Here is a 20,717-nt window from a genome sequence, read left to right on the forward strand (position 1 = left end):
AAAAACATTAGCTCATTAAGTAAACATGTAGCTTTTTAAAGACCCTTTTTCCTAGTAGTGTCAATTCCTGAAGTAATCCTCACTCTAAGAAATTGTATAAGATAGTGTTTATTGTTTTAAGGTGTTAGGTTTGGTGTAACTTGTTATGTCACAATGGATAACATGTCACAATGGATAACTAATACATTTGTTAAGATTGAAGAGAAAAAGAAACATTTAGGGTTTTTTGAAGCCTTCAGTATTTTAAACCTATTACTGATATGCATCAGCATGTTTTCTGTTTTAAACTAAAATTGTAGGACGGTGTTGAGGCTTATTATGCTGATTCCTATTCCTAAATACATAAGGAGCTTCCTTCTTTTCAAATAGGTTTTTTTTTTAAGTCAGTTAATGTCGTCCAAAAGCGCAAGATGAATTTTACTTATATATTTATTGGATTATATAGTATTTTTTAGGAAAAGAATCTGCCACAAAAATGTCTATTTCAAAAGGGTGCACTGCAGGCATGGATCCCTGCTGCCAGTGCCCTGCTTTCCCTTGTAGAAGGTCACGTTTTGTACATTGTGAGGCTTATATCAGGGCTATGTGGATATTCTATCAGGTGAGAGATGATTTGACTTCAAAGATGTTCTTTGTTTCACTAAGTTGTATAATGTCAAGAGATTCTGCTGTTACTAAAAGAGAACGTGTTTGATGCCAGACTGACTGCGTAATTTCATCAATATGACTTTCTGGTTTCCTAACTCCAGAAGATCTCCAATAAGATGGTGACTTCACTATCATTTCATCAGCAATGCTTCTCTAAGAATATCTAGTGGAGTCTTGGGGAGCCAGGCTAGCTGGATATTCTTACTAGGTAAACATTTTGTTCAAGGTTCAATTAATGGTGAAAAATCAAGGTGGAGGGAGGGTGTTGGAATATGTATAAGTTTGCTAGGGCTGCCATAATAAAGTACCACAGACAGGCTTAAACAACAGAAATTTATTTTCTCATTCTGGAGGCTAGAAGTGTCAGCATGATTGATTTCTTCTGAGGGCCTCTCTCCTTGGCTTGTAGATAGCCATCTTCCTCTGTGTCTTCACATGGTCTCCCCTCTGTGCATGTCTGTGCCCTAATCTGCTTTTCTTATAAGAACACCAGTCATATTGGATGAGGGCCCACCCTAACGACCTCATTTTACTTCTTTAAAACCCTATCTCCAAATACAGTCATGTTCTCAGATATGGAGTTAGGACTTCAATGTATGAATTTCAGGGACACATAATTCAGCTCACAAGAGAACTGAAATGTATTGTTTAGGAAAATAACTAACATATTACATAAATAAAATTGTTGGGAGTCTTAAGCAGAACAGAGTAAAAGATACGTGTTATAATAAAAGTGGTAATGAGTTCAGACTTATTGTAGGTGATAAGGCTCAGAAATTGTATAAGAAATAAGAGCAGAAGAGTTAATCATGGAGAATCTCTCCATGGAGACTGGAGGTGAGGATCATTGGGGGCATCTTGGAATGGGCTGCCACAGTGAGACAGAGAGAGAGAGAGAGAGAGAGAGAGAGAGAAAGTGTGTGTGTGTGTGAGTGTGTGTGTGTTACATCATCATGAAGTTGATAACGTAAATTATATCATTAAATGAGGAAGGGTCAAAAGTTTCTCTCTGGACCATTTACATTCGTCAAGGTATAAATAGATAGATTATTTTTTTAAAGTATATTTGAGCATTGGTCTTTCCTAGAATTGCGTTGTTTGTATCAAAAGAGCATCACAAATATTTTATGCAGATGAAAGAAAAATTACAGTTAAAAAGCACATCAAAACTATGATTAAGGGCTTCCCTGGTGGCTCAGTGGTTGAGAGTCCACCTGCCGATGCATGGGACACGGGTTCGTGCCCCGGTCCGGGAGGATCCCACATGCCGCAGAGCGGCTGGGTCCGTGAGCCATAGCCACTGAGCCTGCGCGTCCGGAGCCTGTGCTCCGCAACGGGAGAAGCCACAACAGTGAGAGGCTCGCGTACCGCAAAAAAAAAAAAAACCCAAAAAACTATGATTAAAAACATATATGCATGAAAGAAATCCAGAGTGAAAAAGTAATCAGAGCTAGGTATGGATGTAGTAAATAACATTTTTTAAAGTGAATTCACTGCTGCAATGTTAAACTTTAAGAAAAATCATTCTAAGACAAGTAAGCAAAGTTGTCACAGAGAAAAATATCAGATAGTATATTAATATAAGTAGTTCTTAGTTGATCTCCAGGAAAAATTTGAAAATAAAAACTAACAATTTCTTTCAAAAATTTTAGAACATACCAATGCAACAAAAGACTATGATGTGGTACCTTACTATGATTAGATATTAATCATGTTTATAAAAATTATAGTCACTTGTTTGGGGTATTAGCTTAATAGGCATATTTGGTCATAAATTATTAAAGGTAATCCTTTTGTGGTGTTAATACAACAGAAAGCAAATTGAAATATTTTATTTCTCTTTGGGTGGAAGAATTATAAGAAAGACACTCAAGGACTATTTGCCTATTGATTTGTATTAAAGGTTTTCAATACTATAATCCATTGTTATTTAATACTTTAGAGCAGGGGACAGCAATGTTTTTCTGTAAATGTAGTAAATATTTTCACCCTTTTTAGCCATGTGGTCTCTATCACATCTACTCCATTCCACAATTGTAGCATGAAAACAACCATCAAAAATACTAAACAAATAAACATGACTGTGTTCAATAAAACTTTAGGTGTGGAGACTGAATTTTGAATTTCAAATAATTCTCATGTGTCACAAAATGTCTTCTTTTTATTTTCTTTTTCAAACCTTTATAAACATAAAAACCTTTCTTAGCTCATGCAAAAACAGAATAACAGGCCAGATTTGATAAATATCTATTTTAGAGCCACCCTGTTAGCTTGCTCACAGATTGACAAGATAGGCAAAGCACTAAATAAGCAGGAAAGCACCACTGAAAAGCACATAAAAAACATTAAGGCTGTCGAGCAGATTCCTAGATGGAAGCCCAGCTGCCTTCTGGGATACCTTAGTGCTAGATATCAAGCCACACCCAACTGGCTGATGTTGAGTTCATTGATTTTCTAACTGAAATATGCAGAGTGGCTGAACTGTTGGAAAATATATGTACTTTGTACACTCAGAGGTGATATAATTTTAGCAATAAATACATCACAGTTGGTTTTTCTGTGATAGTCCTATATCATTGTAATAGCTAACATATATAGAGTGCTTTCCATGAGAGGGAACTTGTCTAAGTACTTTAACTGCAGTAACATTTAATTCTCACCAAAAAAAACCTAACAGGTGGGTATAATTGTTGTTGTCATTTTACAGATTTTACCTTTCAAAATTCTTTCACTATTTATCCGGCTTATATTGTTGTGTGTGTGTGTGTGTGTGTGTGTGTGTGTGTGTGTGTGTGTGTGTATTTGTCTAAACAAAAGAAAAAGCGTATTAGTAATTCACTGATATGATAGACCATGACCACTATTATCAAAATCCCAGACCCATTCTTCTTCTCACATCCACTTAAATGATCTGAAGTAAAAGAGAGAAAATGTAAATATTCTACCAACCTAATGAGTACACAATAGGTATGACAACTATGAGCATTACTGTCAGTGCCTGTGCCATGAGGTCTGAGAAAGCATCTGGTGCACTATCCTTCTCATATAACCTTCCAAACAGAGTTACTGTCAAGATAGGTCCAGACAGTGGCTTCCGGCTGCACAAGCGTCCGTCACTTGACACCTATTTAAAACACAGGGAAGTTGACTGAGAATAACTTTCAGTTATACAACCTCACAACATACTCTTAAAATTCAGTACAACTGGATGAAGAAACAGTAGAAATAATGGCCAGATTCTATTCCATCTGAAATATGTGAAATTGTACAGAGTATAAGAAAAATTGGAGCTATGGAATTGGCACTGATCCATTTATTATTGAAATGCCCATAATCTATATCTTATAATTTACTCTGAGAGAGCATCTGATGAGTTAATAAACATAAAACAATGGATCTGAGAATAAATAAGAGAGAAATCTTGTTCTCTCCGACAAGAAAAAGACTCCTCCGAAGGGTCAGGCAGGCTTGACTAAGGGGGTTATGGGCTGAGCCTCTATCATCCCTGACACTCACTCACCACAGCCTCCCTACCTGCCTATTGTCCGCAACTCCCCACAGCAACTGTTTGGAAGAGGAGAGGGGAATGAGAGCGGGACCTGCAGGAAAAGTCAGTAGGAGAATGTGGCTGGACAGAGCACTTGCACAGTAATAAATTATTTCTTGCATATTAACAGAAAAAAAAAGGTTTTGCTTTCTTGCCAATTCAGCGACTGTCCAATTCTCTCTAAGCTTTTCCTTCTTTCCTTTTCTCTGATGGTCACACGGTGCCCTAGGCCATCCCTCCCCAGTGACACAAAGAGGCTTCCTCTGGTGGGACTGGTCCTGAAACTCTTCCTGAGTCTTCTTTCTACTTGACCGACCTCAAACCCCAGCCCACTCCCTGAAGTCCCCACAATAAGATATATTTCTTTATTCTCAAGGACATGCTCATTTTTCTCTAAGGGAAATTTAGACAAGAGATCCCATGTCCTCAGTGTCCTTGGTGAGCCCTAAGGACAATTCTACCCTTTCCAAATGAAAGTTTTCATGATATCTGTAAGCACTTGGGCAGGTTTTCTACTCAAAAGATGCTTCTTCTTACATAAAATGAGTTGGCAATATTAAGCAAAAAATCGTACCTGAAATTCTCCAGGTGCAAGCTGAATTCCACTCAGCAACACCTCAGGAAAGACATACTGGGTTGCAAAAGTGCCACTGAGGGAGAACATTTCAAACCTGGTGGAAGCAGTTTCAACTGAATCACCACAAGTGTGTAAGTCCATTGTTTTACACTTCAACAGAGTACAAATCTAGGAACGTAAAAACAAAACAATAAGTCTTAGGAAAGCCAGTTGAAACATTCTCTTGACCTAGAAAAAAGTGCCTATGCCCCTTTGTTTATAATGTTTGTTATAGTATTACTTCCTCATTAGATTAATCTGGTTCGCTGCTGAATACTATTGCAACTAGTAATAAAAATAAAGGACTTCAGACCCTAGTGCTTTCTGTAGTTCACTGTAAACAGATTAAACCACGTAAAGAAATAATCAGATCCTTGGTCTACAGTCATGAACAATTATACCCTAATTGTTTTCAAGTTAGCCATGTTTTTAATAATCAAAAGTGTTTGATTATTTTTAAAAAGTTTAGACACTAGTTTAATTTCTACCTTAGTGCCTATTTCTAACAATGAAGGAACTTTAAATCTGTACTGAGTCCTAGAATTGATCTAGAGACAACTCTTGTGATCTGGAAAACTCATATACCTTATACCTGAGCAGGATAATGATAACACCTCTTGTTATCCTACATAGTTATACTATACTACACAATACATAGCTATTTGCATGTAAATTTAAGTGTATGAATCACCTCACCATGCAGATGCAAAGTCCCCAAAAGGAAGATCCATCTTCATTTAACTCCATCTGTACTGCATCTTCAAAACTTTACTCCAAGCCACCTTTATTTCTTGCCTGACTAAAGCAATAGCCCTTAACTGGTCTCCCTGCTTCCACTTTTGAAGTTGGAGAGCAAGCGTTTTAGGGTAAGTGTGTCAAGATGGGAGACAAATAACTTTCAGATAAAGGTAGAATGAACACATGCTTCAGTTTTGTTCCCTTGCAATCCTACTAAATCCAACTTTATTATTATTTTTGGAAGATCTAAACCCACAAGGTTAGGAGAACAGGAGGATAGATTATGGCACAAGTTTAGAAGTTGGGGTGTTGATGCAAAAATGGTAACTGAGGAAGCAGCCCAAGTGCCCATCAACAGACTATTGGATTAAGAAGATGAGGTACAGGGCTTCCCTGGTGGTGCAGTGGTTGAGAATCTGCCTGCCAATGCAGAGGACATGGGTTCGAGCCCTGGTCTGGGAAGATCCCACATGCTGCGGAGCAACTAGGCCCATGAGCCACAACTACTGAGCCTGCACGTCTGGAGCCTGTGCTCCGCAAAAAGAGAGGTCACGATAGTGAGAGGGCTGCATACCGCGATGAAGAGTGGCCCCCGCTTGCCACAACTAGAGAAAGCCCTCGCACAGAAATGAAGACCCAACACAGCCAAAAATAAATAAATTTAAAAAGAAAAAAAAAGATGAGGTACATATATACAATGGAATATTACTAAGCCATAAAAAAGAATGAAATATTACCATTTGCAGCAACGTGGATGGACCTAGAGAATATTATACTTAGTGAAATAAGTCAGACAGAGAATGTGGAATCTAAAAAATGATACAGGGCTTCCCTGGTGGCGCAGTGGTTGAGAGTCCGCCTGCCGATGCAGGGGACACGGGAGGATCCCACATGCCGCAGAGCAGCTAGGCCCGTGAGCCATGGCCACTGAGCCTGCACGTCTGGAGCCTGTGCTCCGCAATGGGAGATGCCACAACAGTGAGAGGCCCGCATACCACAAAAAAAAAAAAAAAAATGATACAAATGAATGTGTAAAAAAAAAAAAAAACTGAAACAGACTCATAGATATAGAAAACAAACTTGTGGTTACCAAAGGGAAGAAGGAAGGTTTGAGGGACAAATTAGGTTATGGGATTAACAGATACACGTTACTATACATAAAATAGATAAGCAACAAAGGTATACTGTATAGCACAGGGAATTACACCTATTATCTTGTAACAACCTATAATGGAATTTAATCTGCAAACATACTGAATCACTACGTCGTACATCTGAAGCTAACACTATATTATAAATCAACTAAAGTTCAATTTAAAAAATGGTAACTGATTTAACAGACCTAAGAAAGCCAAGTTCTGAACTAGCTGTGGGGAAAGCTAAGAATCAACCTATCTAAACTTTTGCGAATACTCAAAAGTTTCCATCTCTGGAAGCACTAGGTACCTCAGGAGCTGGGAGTGAATTGGGTTGCTTGAAGAAAGGAAAATTTGTGGGAAGTTGTTAAGAATGCCTCAGTACTGAGTCCCCAGCCATGGATGGGCAGCTACCCTTTCCCTGTTCCAGTAAAAGATGGAATACTTATTTCCAGAGAGGGTAAAGCAGACGATGTTTAGATGGAGGTTTTGAAAGACATATTTGAAGGGGATTCCTTGAATGAATCAAACTGAATGGCAAAACCATCTCCCTCCACCCTGCAAGGTCATTTCCCTCACTTGACTCTCTAAATGCTGTCAAAAAAGGCATTTATCCTTCAGGAATAGGGTTGCCAGATAAATTACAGGACAGGAGTCCCAGTTAAATCTGAAGTTCAGATAAACTAAAAAAACTAAACCCAGTTTTTAGTATAAATATGTCCCAACTATTGCATGGACATACTTATTTTTTTTTAAGTTGCTGTTTATCTGAACTCTGAATTTACCTGGGCATCCTGTGTTTTTATTTGTTAAATTATTCAGGAAGGGAAACAGAAGAATTTTTTTTTTTTTTTTTTTTTTTTTTTTTTTGCGGTACGCGGGCCTCTCACTGCTGTGGCCCCTCCCACCGCAGAGCACAGGCTCCGGACGCGCAGGCCCAGCAGCCATGGCTCACGGGCCCAGCCGCTCCACGGCACGTGGGATTCTACCGGTCCGGGACACGAACCCGTGTTCCCTGCATCGGCAGGCGTACTCTCAACCACTGCGCCACCAGGGAAGCCGGGAAATAGAAGAATTTTGAAACCTGGAAAACGTAATCATCACAAAGGGAAGTCTTTAAAGACACTTACCTCAGGGATTCCCCTAATCAAAAGCCCAGCTAGACCGTCCCTCTGTGAAGCTTAAAATTGGCAAGTATCACCCACAGGCTCAGAGCTTTTAGTCAGTTTTGGTAACCCTAAAAAGTCATCATATCCATGAAGAAAGCTTCTAAATTTAGAATTTTAAATTCGAAAACCTGTCTGGCACCAGTCGCTTAGCTAGGGGATCACTGTCCAGCAATAATAACAGAGGACTTCGTTTCACTTGACAGCACTAACCAACCTCCCAACACCAAGAAGAGACCTACCACCGATCCCCTCAAGTGGAACCAAGACTCTGGGGCAGGCAGAGAAGCAGACAAGACTGAGAGGGAAGGATGGAAAAGAGGGAGGAAGAGCTGAGAGACTGCTGTCTTGTGTTTTAACCAGCTTTTTAAACTTAAAACTAGATCACAAAATAATAAAAGAAAATAATCACAATTTTTTAATTTTAAAAATATGGCAGTATAATACCATATATATACCACGTATATAATGCAATATATGTCAATATGCTGCATAATATATGATAATATTTATATGGCAATAAATATTCTTCCACAACATAATTTTTTAAACTAATTTCCAATCATTGGACATTTTCTACCTGTGTTTTTTATACCATTTTTTTCACCTTTCTTCTAGCACCTCAGAGCACTGATAAGAAATATTGATTCCGCCGATATTTTCATCCTTTCCTTTCTTGTTGCTCTTTCCCTTAGGCCTATAAAGATAATCATGTTTCTCTCATCGATTGGGAGAACACAAAACAAAAAAAGCATGGGCCTCTCTGTCTAGCTTCTACCTTGTTTCCTTTCTTCCTGTATCAGACAAGATTTTCGCAGAAGAAATATTGACTCACTCTTTCAATATCTCACTTCCCTTTGACTTTTCAACCCACTGTAATCTGTCTTTCACTCTATCATTATGAGCCCAGGAGATTCCACCAAATTTATACTCATTCATTCAATAATGGTAAACATATTGCACAAATACACTTCAAAATTTCCTCCCTCTGAGAGTCTGCTTCCTTTCCTTCCATGAGAGTACTCTCTAAGTTCTCCTTTATTTCTCAAACATATTTACATGTTCCTATTCTGTTTATTTCCTGCCCAAACACAGGAGTTTCAAAAGCTTCCACCTTTACCTCATTGTTCACTGTTTTAGTCAGCTTTTGCAATTCACTCTTGTGGGTTTACCACCACCTTTTTCCTGCTGGTTTTCAAAACAATATTTCTAAATCTCATATCTCCCTAAAGTATCAGACCCATATATTCAACAGCCTATTGGATGGCTCCAACTGAATGTCCCCAAAGTAATTAAAAACCAGCACATCCAAAGCTGAATTGAACATCTTCCCCACTCCCATCCAATTTGCTCCTCCTCTTGAATCCTGATCTGTCAAAGCATCACATTTCATCCAGCCACTCTTGCCAGAAACCTGGTACATTCTAGATCCTTCTTTCTGCTTTCCTGTTCCATGTCAAATTAGTTACTAAGTTTAGTTTTCTAAATATTTCTTGACTCCATACCCTGCTTTTATTCCTATGAACATAATCTTGGTTCAGGTCCTAATAGGACTATTTTCATAATCTAACTAGTCATTTTGTCCTATGTTCCATGATCCGTAGGGCAACCAGAACAATCTACTCAAAAACAGATGTGATCACATCATTCCCCTGCTGAACACCTTCCAACAGAAACCCATCACTGATGGAATGAAGTCCACATCTTAGAAATGAGAGGTAAGATCCTGCAGGATGTGATCCTGCCTCTATGCTCATCTTCCACCCATCCTTGCTTCTTATGCTACATTTCAGTGACAGTCAGCTGCTTGCTTGTCCCAGCATACCCTGCTTTTTGACATATCCACCCCCCTGCTCAGGCTCTTAACCCCACCTAGAATTCCCTCCCACTTTTTTTCACCTGGATAAAATAGCATAAGTTCAAGCAGCATGTCTTCAGAAACTTCCCTGGATCCCCAAATTAGGCTAAGTGAAGCTCCTTAGTATTTCTATAGCAAAATATGCCTTTGTTCTATCACATGCCAACCTGTACTGAAATTATGTTCATCTGTCTTTCTCCCCTACTAAATTCCTCAAGAGGAGGGTCCATACTTATTCATCTTCATCACATTAGCACCAAATATAGGCCTGATATGTATTTGGCACTCGATAAATGTTTGCCAAAATGAACAAGCTTTGGTAGAGGTGCTTATCATACAGCAAACAAAATGCTACACAGTGGGCATGGTTCCAGCACTCAAAAGGCTTTCAGTCTCAAACAAGTATGTACATAATTTGACATGATATGTCTTTGAAAAAGTTAACCGTAGGATATTTGGGAGTATATAAAGGAGTTACCTAACCCAGCTTGGGGAGTGGGAGTGTCAGAGAAGCCACCTTGGAGAAGATAACACCTGTAAAGCACTATGAGTTGAGTAGCTGGGGGCCATCCAAAAAACAACAACAAAAAAAACTGTTCAAACATCCGGAGGTTCTACAGATGCTGACACACTGTAGATGGGAAATGTCTCAATATGATAGAAGCCCAGGGTACATGGGGGTAGAAGTGACAGATGAGGACAGAGAGTAGGAAAAAGCACATGTTAAGACTTCCTGAGTCTTTTATGTTAAGGAATTTGATTTGCCAAGTAGAAAACAGTGAGGAATTTTAAGCAAGTGAGGGAAATAATCAGAAATGGTGTTCCATGATTTTTGTAATTATAGTGTAAAGAATGAACTGGATGGAACTGAAACTATCAATGGGAAGCCCTCTTAGGAGGATACTGCAATAATCTGGGTGAGATAGGATGGAGGCCAGATCAAGGGAAAGAAGAGCAGAATGAGAGAAACATGGAAGCAGCTTGTTCTTAAGGGTTCCACCTCAACTGGCTATAATAGCTCCCCCTTTATGTTGAGGGCTGTGAGATGTCTGAATCTTTGCAGCTGTTCTACTGTACATCACAGAGGTCAGCTCTATATATCTCCGGGACATACTCAGTCTGAAGCTTCTTATAAAACAAGATAGGCATTAGTGACCGTAAATGGGAAATGCCTTGATAAGTTCAGGCAGGAAATATTAGACGTTAATTATTCATTAAAATTATCTGTAATTTGATTAATATATCATTTTAAACACTGGGACTTCAAGTGAATGTTCTGCCTTTTTCCAACCAGTTTAAAATTGGACTGACATCTAAGACTGCAAGTTTTAACAAGTAAAAATTCAGGATACCCAATAAATTGGAATTTCAAATAAACAACCAATTTTCAGTATATACATGTCCCCCAAAGTGGGACATACTTATAATAAAATTAATTCATTGTTTATCTGAAATTCAAATTTAACTGAGTGTCCTGTTTTATCCAGTAATTCCCCTGCCACCAAAAGAATCATTACCTGTAAATAATAGCTCCCTTCCGCAGTATGTAGTCCATCAAATGCCCCTAGTACATAAACTTCATCTGATCTCTTCTCAGACATCTTGTAACTTAGATGACAGCAGAGATCTTTCTGACAAACTGTGTAATTTCCTGTGACTCCTTTGAGCTCCAAGAAGGTGAACTCGTCAAAAAAGATGATGCCCTTAAATTCCTGGTTTCCCTTTGAGGGGGCTTCTATACCACTCACATAAGAAGTGTAATTCACTACTGCTGTGGGGTGTGGGTGGGAGGCCAGTTGTGAGAGGAGGAGTTTTCCCTCCTCTGTCTTCATGTCATAATGAAATGCTCTTGGAGAATCAGGTGCGTAGATGCCACTTCCTGGAAATTGGAAATGACATTTAAAACAGTAAAGCAAAAAGGGGTTGCATAGTTGCTATTGTTATTCTAAACTCACGTTAACATTTTACTTTCTCTAAGTTATATATTTCATTAATTTCAGTAAAATATGTTGATAAGGACAGATAGGTGAGATGAAATCCAACAGAGTATGTCACCAAGAAGCCAAGAAGAGAGAGTTTCATGTAAGAAGTCGTAAATTTTGAAAAAAACAAAAAGAGTGTACATTCAAGTTGAATAAAACTAAATCAATTTATGAAACAATTTAGCTTGAGATTGATTCTACAGCGTGTCACCAGCTAGATGTGCAACCACTAAGAGTTGGAAAACATTGTATTGAGGAGTACATGTTAGCTAGAAAGAACATGATTTTTTTTTTCGTTTTTTGATTACACCAAAATCTTAAAGATGACACGTTACCTGTCATTTTCTTTGAGCGGTAATGTAAATTGGATGCAAGGAAGTTGACTCCCATGCCCATAGCCCAAGCTGAGTGGAATTCAATAGCTGACAAATGTGGCAAAACATTCATCCAAGCTGTTGGGAAGAGTATGGTGTCCACGTGGAAATCTTTCACCAGAGTCACAGCAGGATCATGGAAGAGAATATCAAAGCACGTGAAAATGCCAAACTTTCCAAACGTGGTGTTGAAAGTCACGACCTCAGGTTCCTTGGGTGCATTGAACTGATCTTCACCCAAGAAAAGATTTTGCTGCAATAAACAGAAGATGATGGGGGGGAAATCTCTTTTAAGAAGTTGGCCTGGATATCACTGCATCTAAAAGAGTGCGAGCTCACATCTACTAAACAGTGCCAATCTCATCTACCACCACTGTCTCTGCAGGGAAAGAGTGTTAGAAAATCAAAGATCACTATGCTGATAGGATTACTATGCCTTTGGTTTAATTTCCACATCTGATAGATCTGTAGAAGGGAATCCTTATCTATTAAGACCTTCTCGAATATTAGAGACATAGGAGTGAAACAGATAACTTCTATTTGCCAAGAACACATAACAATTTTCTGCGGACAAAGAACTTTCTTTCCTCCTTTCTCTTTAAAACCAAGTCTATCTGGTAAGGAGTTTTTCATTTTAGCTTTGACCCTTTGTCAGGGCATGTCATTAAAAGGACAAAGTCCAAAAGGCAACATTTTATTTCAAAACAGGTAGCTTCTACTGATTATCACATACTCCTAATGACACGTTCCTGTGTTCTTAAATGAACAGGACACCTCCCTTTTCTAGTACCTTACCACAAATAATCATTACTTTCTATGCTTTGTCTCTCCTCTGCTTTTAAAGTAAGCTTGTTATTATCAACAATGGTGATTTTTTCCCCTTCTTGTCCACTTTATTTTGATAAGCAATTCAGTAGTTGAATTATCTGCAAATGAATTCTACCTTATGGTAGCGGGCCACCAATTTCCCCTCAGAATCAAACACCACATCAGTGTTGTATTGGTAACGACCATCAGGGGGACAGTGAGGGTCACTGGCATTGCATGGCTTCTTGTCTCCAATGTTTGCCACGACGTAGATGGAGTTGTCCTTGGCCAGACAGCTGAGCCTTTCTTGCACTGGGGTGCGACCAAATCTGATACGTGTTCATTGGAAGAGGAAAAAAAATCAAACTTAGCGTTTAATTAAATTCAGAATGATAGTTGCCTGCACTTACGTGATATATACAAAAATAAATTCTACATAGCATAGATAGAAGGGAAGGATTAAAACAAGAAGAAACTTCAGAGGAAGTCCATGCTTGTGGGAATTTGGTTCTAGGAAACTATTCTAGGATAAGACTCCAGGCCATGTATATTCTTATGACATTTATCATCATCTGTAATCATATATTCATTTATGTGCTCATCTTGTATGTCACATCTTATAGATATTTGGGGGCAAAGACACACATCTCCTGTTCACCGAACACATGTCTGAAAGAAAAGAGGTATTAAAAAATATTTTGAATGAAAGAACAACATTTTGGAAGTAGGATGATTGTGGAAAGATGGCAGAGTAGGAAGCGCCAGGAATCCATCTCTCTACCTAGATAAAACTTGCCCTACAGGAATATAGCTGACATAATTATTTTGGAAATCTGGAGTCTATTAAAAGACATAAAACTTCCAGGGAAATGCTTGGAAGATAAATTGCAGTCAGGTTGAGTCAATTTAAGCTCTTAGCTCAGCAGGGACTATCCATGCCCCAGCCCCTGCAACCCACCCCATTGCAGGCAGCCATGCAGGTGTTCTTGGAGCAGTTTGTAGGAGCAGGGTGGGCCATAAGGATCCTGTCTTCCAGATACCAAGGGTCTGGTTCTGATCACTGCTAACTGCTCTGTTCATGGAGGTACACACACAGAGACAGGCCATTATTACATATACTGTTGCAAGTACTTCCCCCACTGGCTGAAACGACTTCTAGGGGATTTAAAGCACCAGTACCTTCTTTTTTACCCCTTTTTGGAGCCAGGCATTAAAGGACTAGGACATGGAAAAGCAACAACTATACAGAATTCAGAAAATCACTGCATATGTCCAGGGAAAGTCACAGACTAAGAAAAGACCTGAGAAGACATTAAGCTTACTCCCAGCCCGGAGACAGCCTACAACAATCAAAGCAAACAAACAAAAGACATAAAACCCTGGAAAAGGGGGAGAATTTGATTTCCAGAGTTATCACATTATAAGATTCAGATGCCCACTTATCAAGAAAAAATCGTAAGGCATACAAACAGGAAAATATGACCCATTCAAAGGGAAAAAATAAACCAATAAAAACTATCCTGGAGAAAGACCATATGGCATACCTGCTGGACAAAGACTTTAAGACAACTGTCTTAACGATGTTCAAAGAACTAAAGAAAGACATGGAGAAAGTCAAGATAATGATGTATGAACAAAATGGAAATATCAATAAAGAGATAGAAAACCCGCCCCCCACCCCAAATTCTGGGGCTGAAAATGACAGTAACTGAAACAGAAAATTTACAAAAGAGATTCAAAGACAGACTCAAACAGGCAATGATCTCTAAAAAGGATGAACTCAAAGAGACCCATATTAAGGCACATTATAGTCAAACTTTCAAAAGACAAAGACAAAATCATAATTTTGAAAGGAGCAAGAGAGAAGTGATTTATAATGTACAAGGGATCTCCACTAAGATTATCAGCAGTTTTTAATCAGACAATTTGGAGGCCAGGAAGCAATGGGCTGATATATTTAAAGTGTTGAAAGAATAATGCAGTTACTAAAAACCTTGTCTCTGGTAAAACCATCCTTCAAAAGTGAGGGAGAAATTAAGATATTCTATGTTAATATTAGACCAGATAGACTTTAAATCAAAAAAGGTTATGAGAAACAAAGGACATTATATATTAATATCCAGAATACAAAGGGAACTCTTAAAAATCAACAACAGCAACACAAACCTGATTCAAAAATGGGCAAAAGACACAAAATAAAATTAATTAATTAATTAAAAAAAAGAAAAAGGGACTTCTCTGGTAGTCCAGTGGTAAAGAATCTGCCTTTCAATGCAGGGGATACAGGATCAGTCCCTGGTTACCGCAACTAAGACCCAACGCAGCCAAAAAAATTAAATAAATAGGCAAAGGCTTGAACAAAATTTTCTCCAAAGAAGATACACAAATGGCCAATAAGCACATGAAAATATGCTCAACTTCATTAATTATAGGGAAATTCTAATCAAAACCGTGACAAGATACCTCAAACCCATTAAGATAGCAACGATTAAAAAAAAATAGAAGAATAGCTGCTGGTGAGGATTTGAAGAAACTGGAACACTTGAGCACTGTTGATGAGAATGTAAATGGTGCAGCCACTGTGGAAACCAGTCTAGCAGTTCCTCAAAAAATTAAAAATAGAACTACCATATGATCCAGCAATTACATGTTTGTGTATATATCCAAAAAGTTGAAAGCAGGGTCTCAAAGACATGTTTGTACACTCCCGTTTATAGCAGCATTATTCACAATAGCTAAAAGGTAGAAGAAACCCAAATATCCATTGATGGATAAATGGACAAGCAAAATGTTGTACTATATACATAAAATAGAGTATTATTCATACTCATATTCATACTTTCCTTAAAAGGAAAGGAAGTTCTGAACATGCTACATTGTAGATGAACCTTAAGAGCATTATGCTAAGTGAAATAAGCCAATCACAAAAAGACAAATAAGGTACAATTCCACTTATATGAAGTAGCTAGAGTGGTTAATTATAGAGAAAGAAAGTCGAATGATGGCTGCCAAGGGCTGAAGGGAGGGGGAAGTCAGGAGTTATTGTGTTTGTTCCCCAGTTGCATTGAGATAGAAGTGGTATATAACACTGTATAAGTTTAAGACATAAAATGTGATGATTTGATACATGTATATATTGATAAGTGCTTACCACAATGTGATTATCCTTCACCTCACAGAATTACAATTTTATTGTTGTTATGGTGAGAACATTTAAAATCTACTCCCAAAGCAACTTTCAAATATACAATACAGTATTGTTAACTATAGTCACCATGCTGTACATTAGATCTGAGAACTTACTATAAGAAAATTCGGTGTCATCTGCTGGCAATCTAAGAAAAACCATAGCAATCATACACAAAACGTATCACTGAAAAAGACCAACAAGGATAGGAAACTGCATCTTAACAAATTATTATCTCAGTGCATTTATGTAAAAAAATGACCATTTGATAGTTTTGCCCCCTTGTGTGCTTCAAGTCATATCTGAAATGCAGATATAAATACAATACATTGGACCACTTGAAGTATATTTATCCCATGTCTTTTCAAATCACCTGAAGTGGTAGAATAGATACATGAAATAGAAGCTTACTGTTCTGGATTTCTAAAACAGTCCCGATTACATATTTTCCTCCTGTCTATATTAATCTTGAAAGTGCATCATGTATTTTAATACATTTCGATTTAAACTACATTTTTCAGACTGTTTGCTATACCCAGAAAAGTTCCAAAATTCTTTGTTAGATTTGGAGTTTAAAAAATGCGTTTTGCTTATGTGAGCCTGAAATCTGCTTCTCACTTAATCCTTAATATTTGCTGAGCCCTTAAGGTATGCAGAGCTCTGTCCTAGGGCTACTGGGAACAGAAAAAGGAGGTGAAACAGAAGAATTAAAATATATTTTCTAAGACTGCTTTCAAAGTGTTCAATCTCAAAATATAATACAAGTCATCAATTATTGAAGAAGACATTTATTAACCTTAAAAATGTTATGAAATATTCAAAAAATATTTGTTGGGTCCTAGCACTACACAAAGCACCATGTTAGATATGTAGGCATCTGGGGAAAGGACATTCTGGGCAGAGCTGTCCAAGTGCACAGTGTGGGAGATACAGTGTAAAATATGGCTGGTGCACTTCAAAATCCTCTAATCTTACTGGAGAAAATGTGTATGTACACAAAACCCTGAAACAACAGTACAAAATAATATGCAGTCAAGTATCAAAATGCTTTTTCATTCAAGCTAGCTAATTAGGCAAGTTTTTTTTTTAACTTATTGAACTAATGACTGACTCTTTAATCTGCAGGCCACATCACCTTTATCAGAGGTGCAGACATCCGCTGTATTAAAGGATGTCCCTTGTTCAAGAATTCCTACTCATTCTCACAGTGGAGTACCCAGTACATAGGAAATAGTCAAGGAAAAAAAAGCTGAATAAGTAAATTCATCTTTGAGTTAGGCTCCTAGACACAGTTTGTCTCTCAAGAAATCTACGAGGTTTCTTCTGTGAGGCAATGAAAGCTTGTAAGTCATATTCTTCCTCTCAGCCTCCCAGGAACTCTCAGAACTGTATTGTATGTTCAACTGTAATTGTCAGCCCACTGCCATGCTGCCTTGTAACCACTACTTCCTCTACTTTATTCAGGTAGCTTCTACTTTGTTTTTACATCTAAACTGTTGTGTTTTTTAATTATATAAGATTTTGTAAGAAGCCTCAGATCTTTCTGGAAGCATGTGAAGTATAAATGCTAAATAAATAAATAAAATTAAAAAGAGAAATAACGACGGTCTGTTCCCATAACACCCAGGCTAAGTGGTGATGCAGACCCCCTCCTCCAAAAGGTTGGTGACTTTGAGAAAAGAAAGTAATCAACTCTGGATATGTCAAACATACTCAACAAGGCATGATATCTGGTTGTATGCGAGGGGTAAAGGAGCTGGACTCCTCTCTTCCTTTCTCATCCTACATTCAATCTTTGAGCAGAACCTGTCAGAGCTACCTTCAGACTTTATTCGGAATCTGGTCATTTCTTAATATCCAAACTTCTACCATCTTCATCCAAACACCATAATCCCTCTGCCTAGATTATCGCCATAGCTTTTTCTTTTTTTTTTTTTTTTTTGTTATACGTGGGCTTCTCACTGTCATGGCCTCTCCCGTTGCGGTACACAGGCTCCGGATGCACAGGCTCAGCGGACATGGCTCACGGGCCCAGCCGCTCTGCGGCATGTGGGATCTTCCCCAACCGGGGCACGAACCCGCGTCCCCTGCCTCGGCAGGCGGACTCTCAACCACTGCGCCACCAGGGAAGCCCCAATAGTGCTACTTTTATCAGACTTCATATTTCTTATTCTAGACTTGATGTAAAACACTTACACAGTTCTGCTATATCACCTCCTAGGTTATCACCTTAAGCTTTAAGAATTTCATATATATTAAACTCATCCAGCTACCTTATTAATGTGAAAGGAAAAATTTTAATCTTAAACTGACATGTGACTCTGTTTCACTATTTTCTCACTTAATTTTAAAAGTACAGACCTACATAGGGAAACAATTTTCTGTTCACTGGCAAGGAGTCAGAAGAGGTGAGTTTGGATATGGTTCTTCCTCTAGCCAACCACCCTGTGGCCCTAAGTTATGCTATCATCTCCAGATCATTCCCCCAGTGGAAATTCACATTGAATTTGATCATTTCTATGTTACGTTACAGCACTGACTTTTGTGATATCGTAATTCACATTCATTTTCCTAATACACATGTCTGTAGGAGATGAAAAATTATAAAACTATCTTGAAACTTAGAGTCAATAGTAAATCTTATACAGTGATCTTCTACAAAGGTTTCCCAGGTAAAGTAAGTTCATGTTCATGGTTGAATTTCCCACAATATGTTTCTTTACCTGTCGGGATTATTACAAGGGATCCAGTTCACTTGAGGGTCTGGGATATCCTCCAAGTATGGGTAGATGGATTCCCTGTTGAAGTTAAAGCCGTAAATACCATCTTCTGGAGTCACAATAATATGTGCACCCTGTCAAAAATGGAGCTGAATCAAAATATTTCTCAAATAAGCAAACAGTCAAAAATGGGGCCTGCAAGAGGACCTGAGTGGCTGAAGAACAAACATTCAGGCTTTTTTTTTCCACCTTATTCTTTTGCTTTCTATATTTTTATAATTTATTTTCTTTGCTCAACCACTTTCATTTTCTAATCCCACAGTAATCATTTCTATGTAAATTTTTCATCCTTTCATGGCTGTTAATGTTTTTCCAGGCTATTCTCAGGCTCAACCATTCACTGTGGTTGTTAACTATAAACCTAACTCTTCCCTGGATAAACCCTCTCCCTGACCTTTGGCCAATTATTTTGCCTGAGTGTGTCAGGATTGATTTATCGCTCTCTCCTCCACCCAGCCTTTCCTGCCTCATACCCTGCAAATGTGATTCCTGCTTCTCAGAAGGGAGCTCTGACACAGTTACCTGAAGGGTGCCAGGCCTAGAGGTACAACGTGAGCTCACCTGGGCACCTTCAGTAGGAGGACCATCCTGGAAGCTGCTGTGTGGCCTTTAAGGAAATAGTTGGACTAAGGTGAAAAAGAACCTCAGAATTCTTAATAACCTTCTAATTAATTAATTTATTTATTTGGTTGCGCTTGGTCTTAGTTGCGGCGGGCAGGCTCCTTAGCTGCAGCTCACCGGCTCCTTAGTTGTGGCATTCGAACTCTTAGTTGTGGCATGCATGTGGGATCTAGTTCCCTGACCAGGGATTGAACCCAGACCCCTGCATTGGGAGCTCAGAGTCTTAACCACTGCACTACCAGGGAAGTCCCCTTAATAACCTTTTTAAATCTTTGCATGTAGAAGTATGTATGTTGATAGATATATGTCATACGTATATATCCATGACTTTCATCAGACTTTATATATCACTTGTTTACCTGATCTACAAATAGCTTATTTCAACTATATTCGTCCAAACCACACACTTAAACTTAACCCTTCATTCAACTCAAGGACTTACTTTGCATTAACATATGTACTTTTGTTGTCTTGTAATTAGAATGAAGTATATAATACACACTGTATATAATACACAATGCAATTTACATTTAATTGTCTTGGCGTTATGAGCTAACCTAAAAACCTACAAACTCTTAAGAGCACAAAAGTACACCAAGGCCACAAACACTCTAAGAATAGCAACTGATCCCTCACCCATCTGTCCTTCACCCTCCATCTGTAGCAGAAATTCAAAATTGTTGAACAACAATTCAAAATTGTTGAATTTACAGCAAGTTCCTCAAAAGTTTGTTGCCACTTAATAACCAGCCGTTCTTTTCAAAATGTTGCTCTCACTACAAGGGAAGCATGTAATAGTGTCTTTGTTCTAATAACTAGGAGCAGGGAGGACTCCGTAAAAGAAGGACTTGGCTACCCTGACACATATGTCATTCAAAAGTGTAATTGACCCTGACAGTGATTCTGTCTCCTAAGACCCCACCCTTTTCTCTACGTAGAAGCCAGCACACTTGAGAAATGGTACCTGCTTTGATGCTGATGCGATTGCTTCCTCCAAAAGATCCAGATTTTGGTTCATTAATAGCAAGGCCTCTTCATAGGACACCGGTATCAGGGTGGCATTAGGCAATATCACTGCATGCTCATATACAGCTGCAGTAAACGTATCCAGAGAGCTGGCTGTTAAGACACAGAGAAAGAAAATTGCCGCATAATCCAGCAACTGAGACATAGTCATGCTGGAGTCCAACGATTGCTGAAAAGCAGAGCAAGCCCTGATATTTACAGGGAGAAATCACGTGGTTCCCAGAACTTAGT

The 20,717-nt window shown here is 38.5% G+C and overlaps 1 protein-coding gene across 1 annotated transcript; it reads right to left on the reverse strand.

Moving 5' to 3' along the window:
• Window positions 1–2,196: 2,196 nt before the first annotated feature.
• Window positions 2,197–20,637, reverse strand: LOC309831646 (pantetheinase; the record flags this gene model as incomplete). The annotated part of the gene is made up of 7 exons (XM_082668926.1): window positions 2,197–3,772; window positions 4,770–4,940; window positions 11,227–11,588; window positions 12,027–12,318; window positions 13,009–13,201; window positions 18,783–18,913; window positions 20,425–20,637. The coding sequence occupies 7 exons, from the start codon at window positions 20,635–20,637 to the stop codon at window positions 3,590–3,592; spliced, it is 1,545 nt and encodes a 514-aa protein (XP_082525052.1). The 3' UTR covers window positions 2,197–3,589.
• Window positions 20,638–20,717: the final 80 nt, after the last annotated feature.

Source organism: Grampus griseus (assembly GCF_964374135.1).
Source record: "Grampus griseus genome assembly, chromosome: 13".
Taxonomy (NCBI): domain Eukaryota; kingdom Metazoa; phylum Chordata; class Mammalia; order Artiodactyla; family Delphinidae; genus Grampus; species Grampus griseus.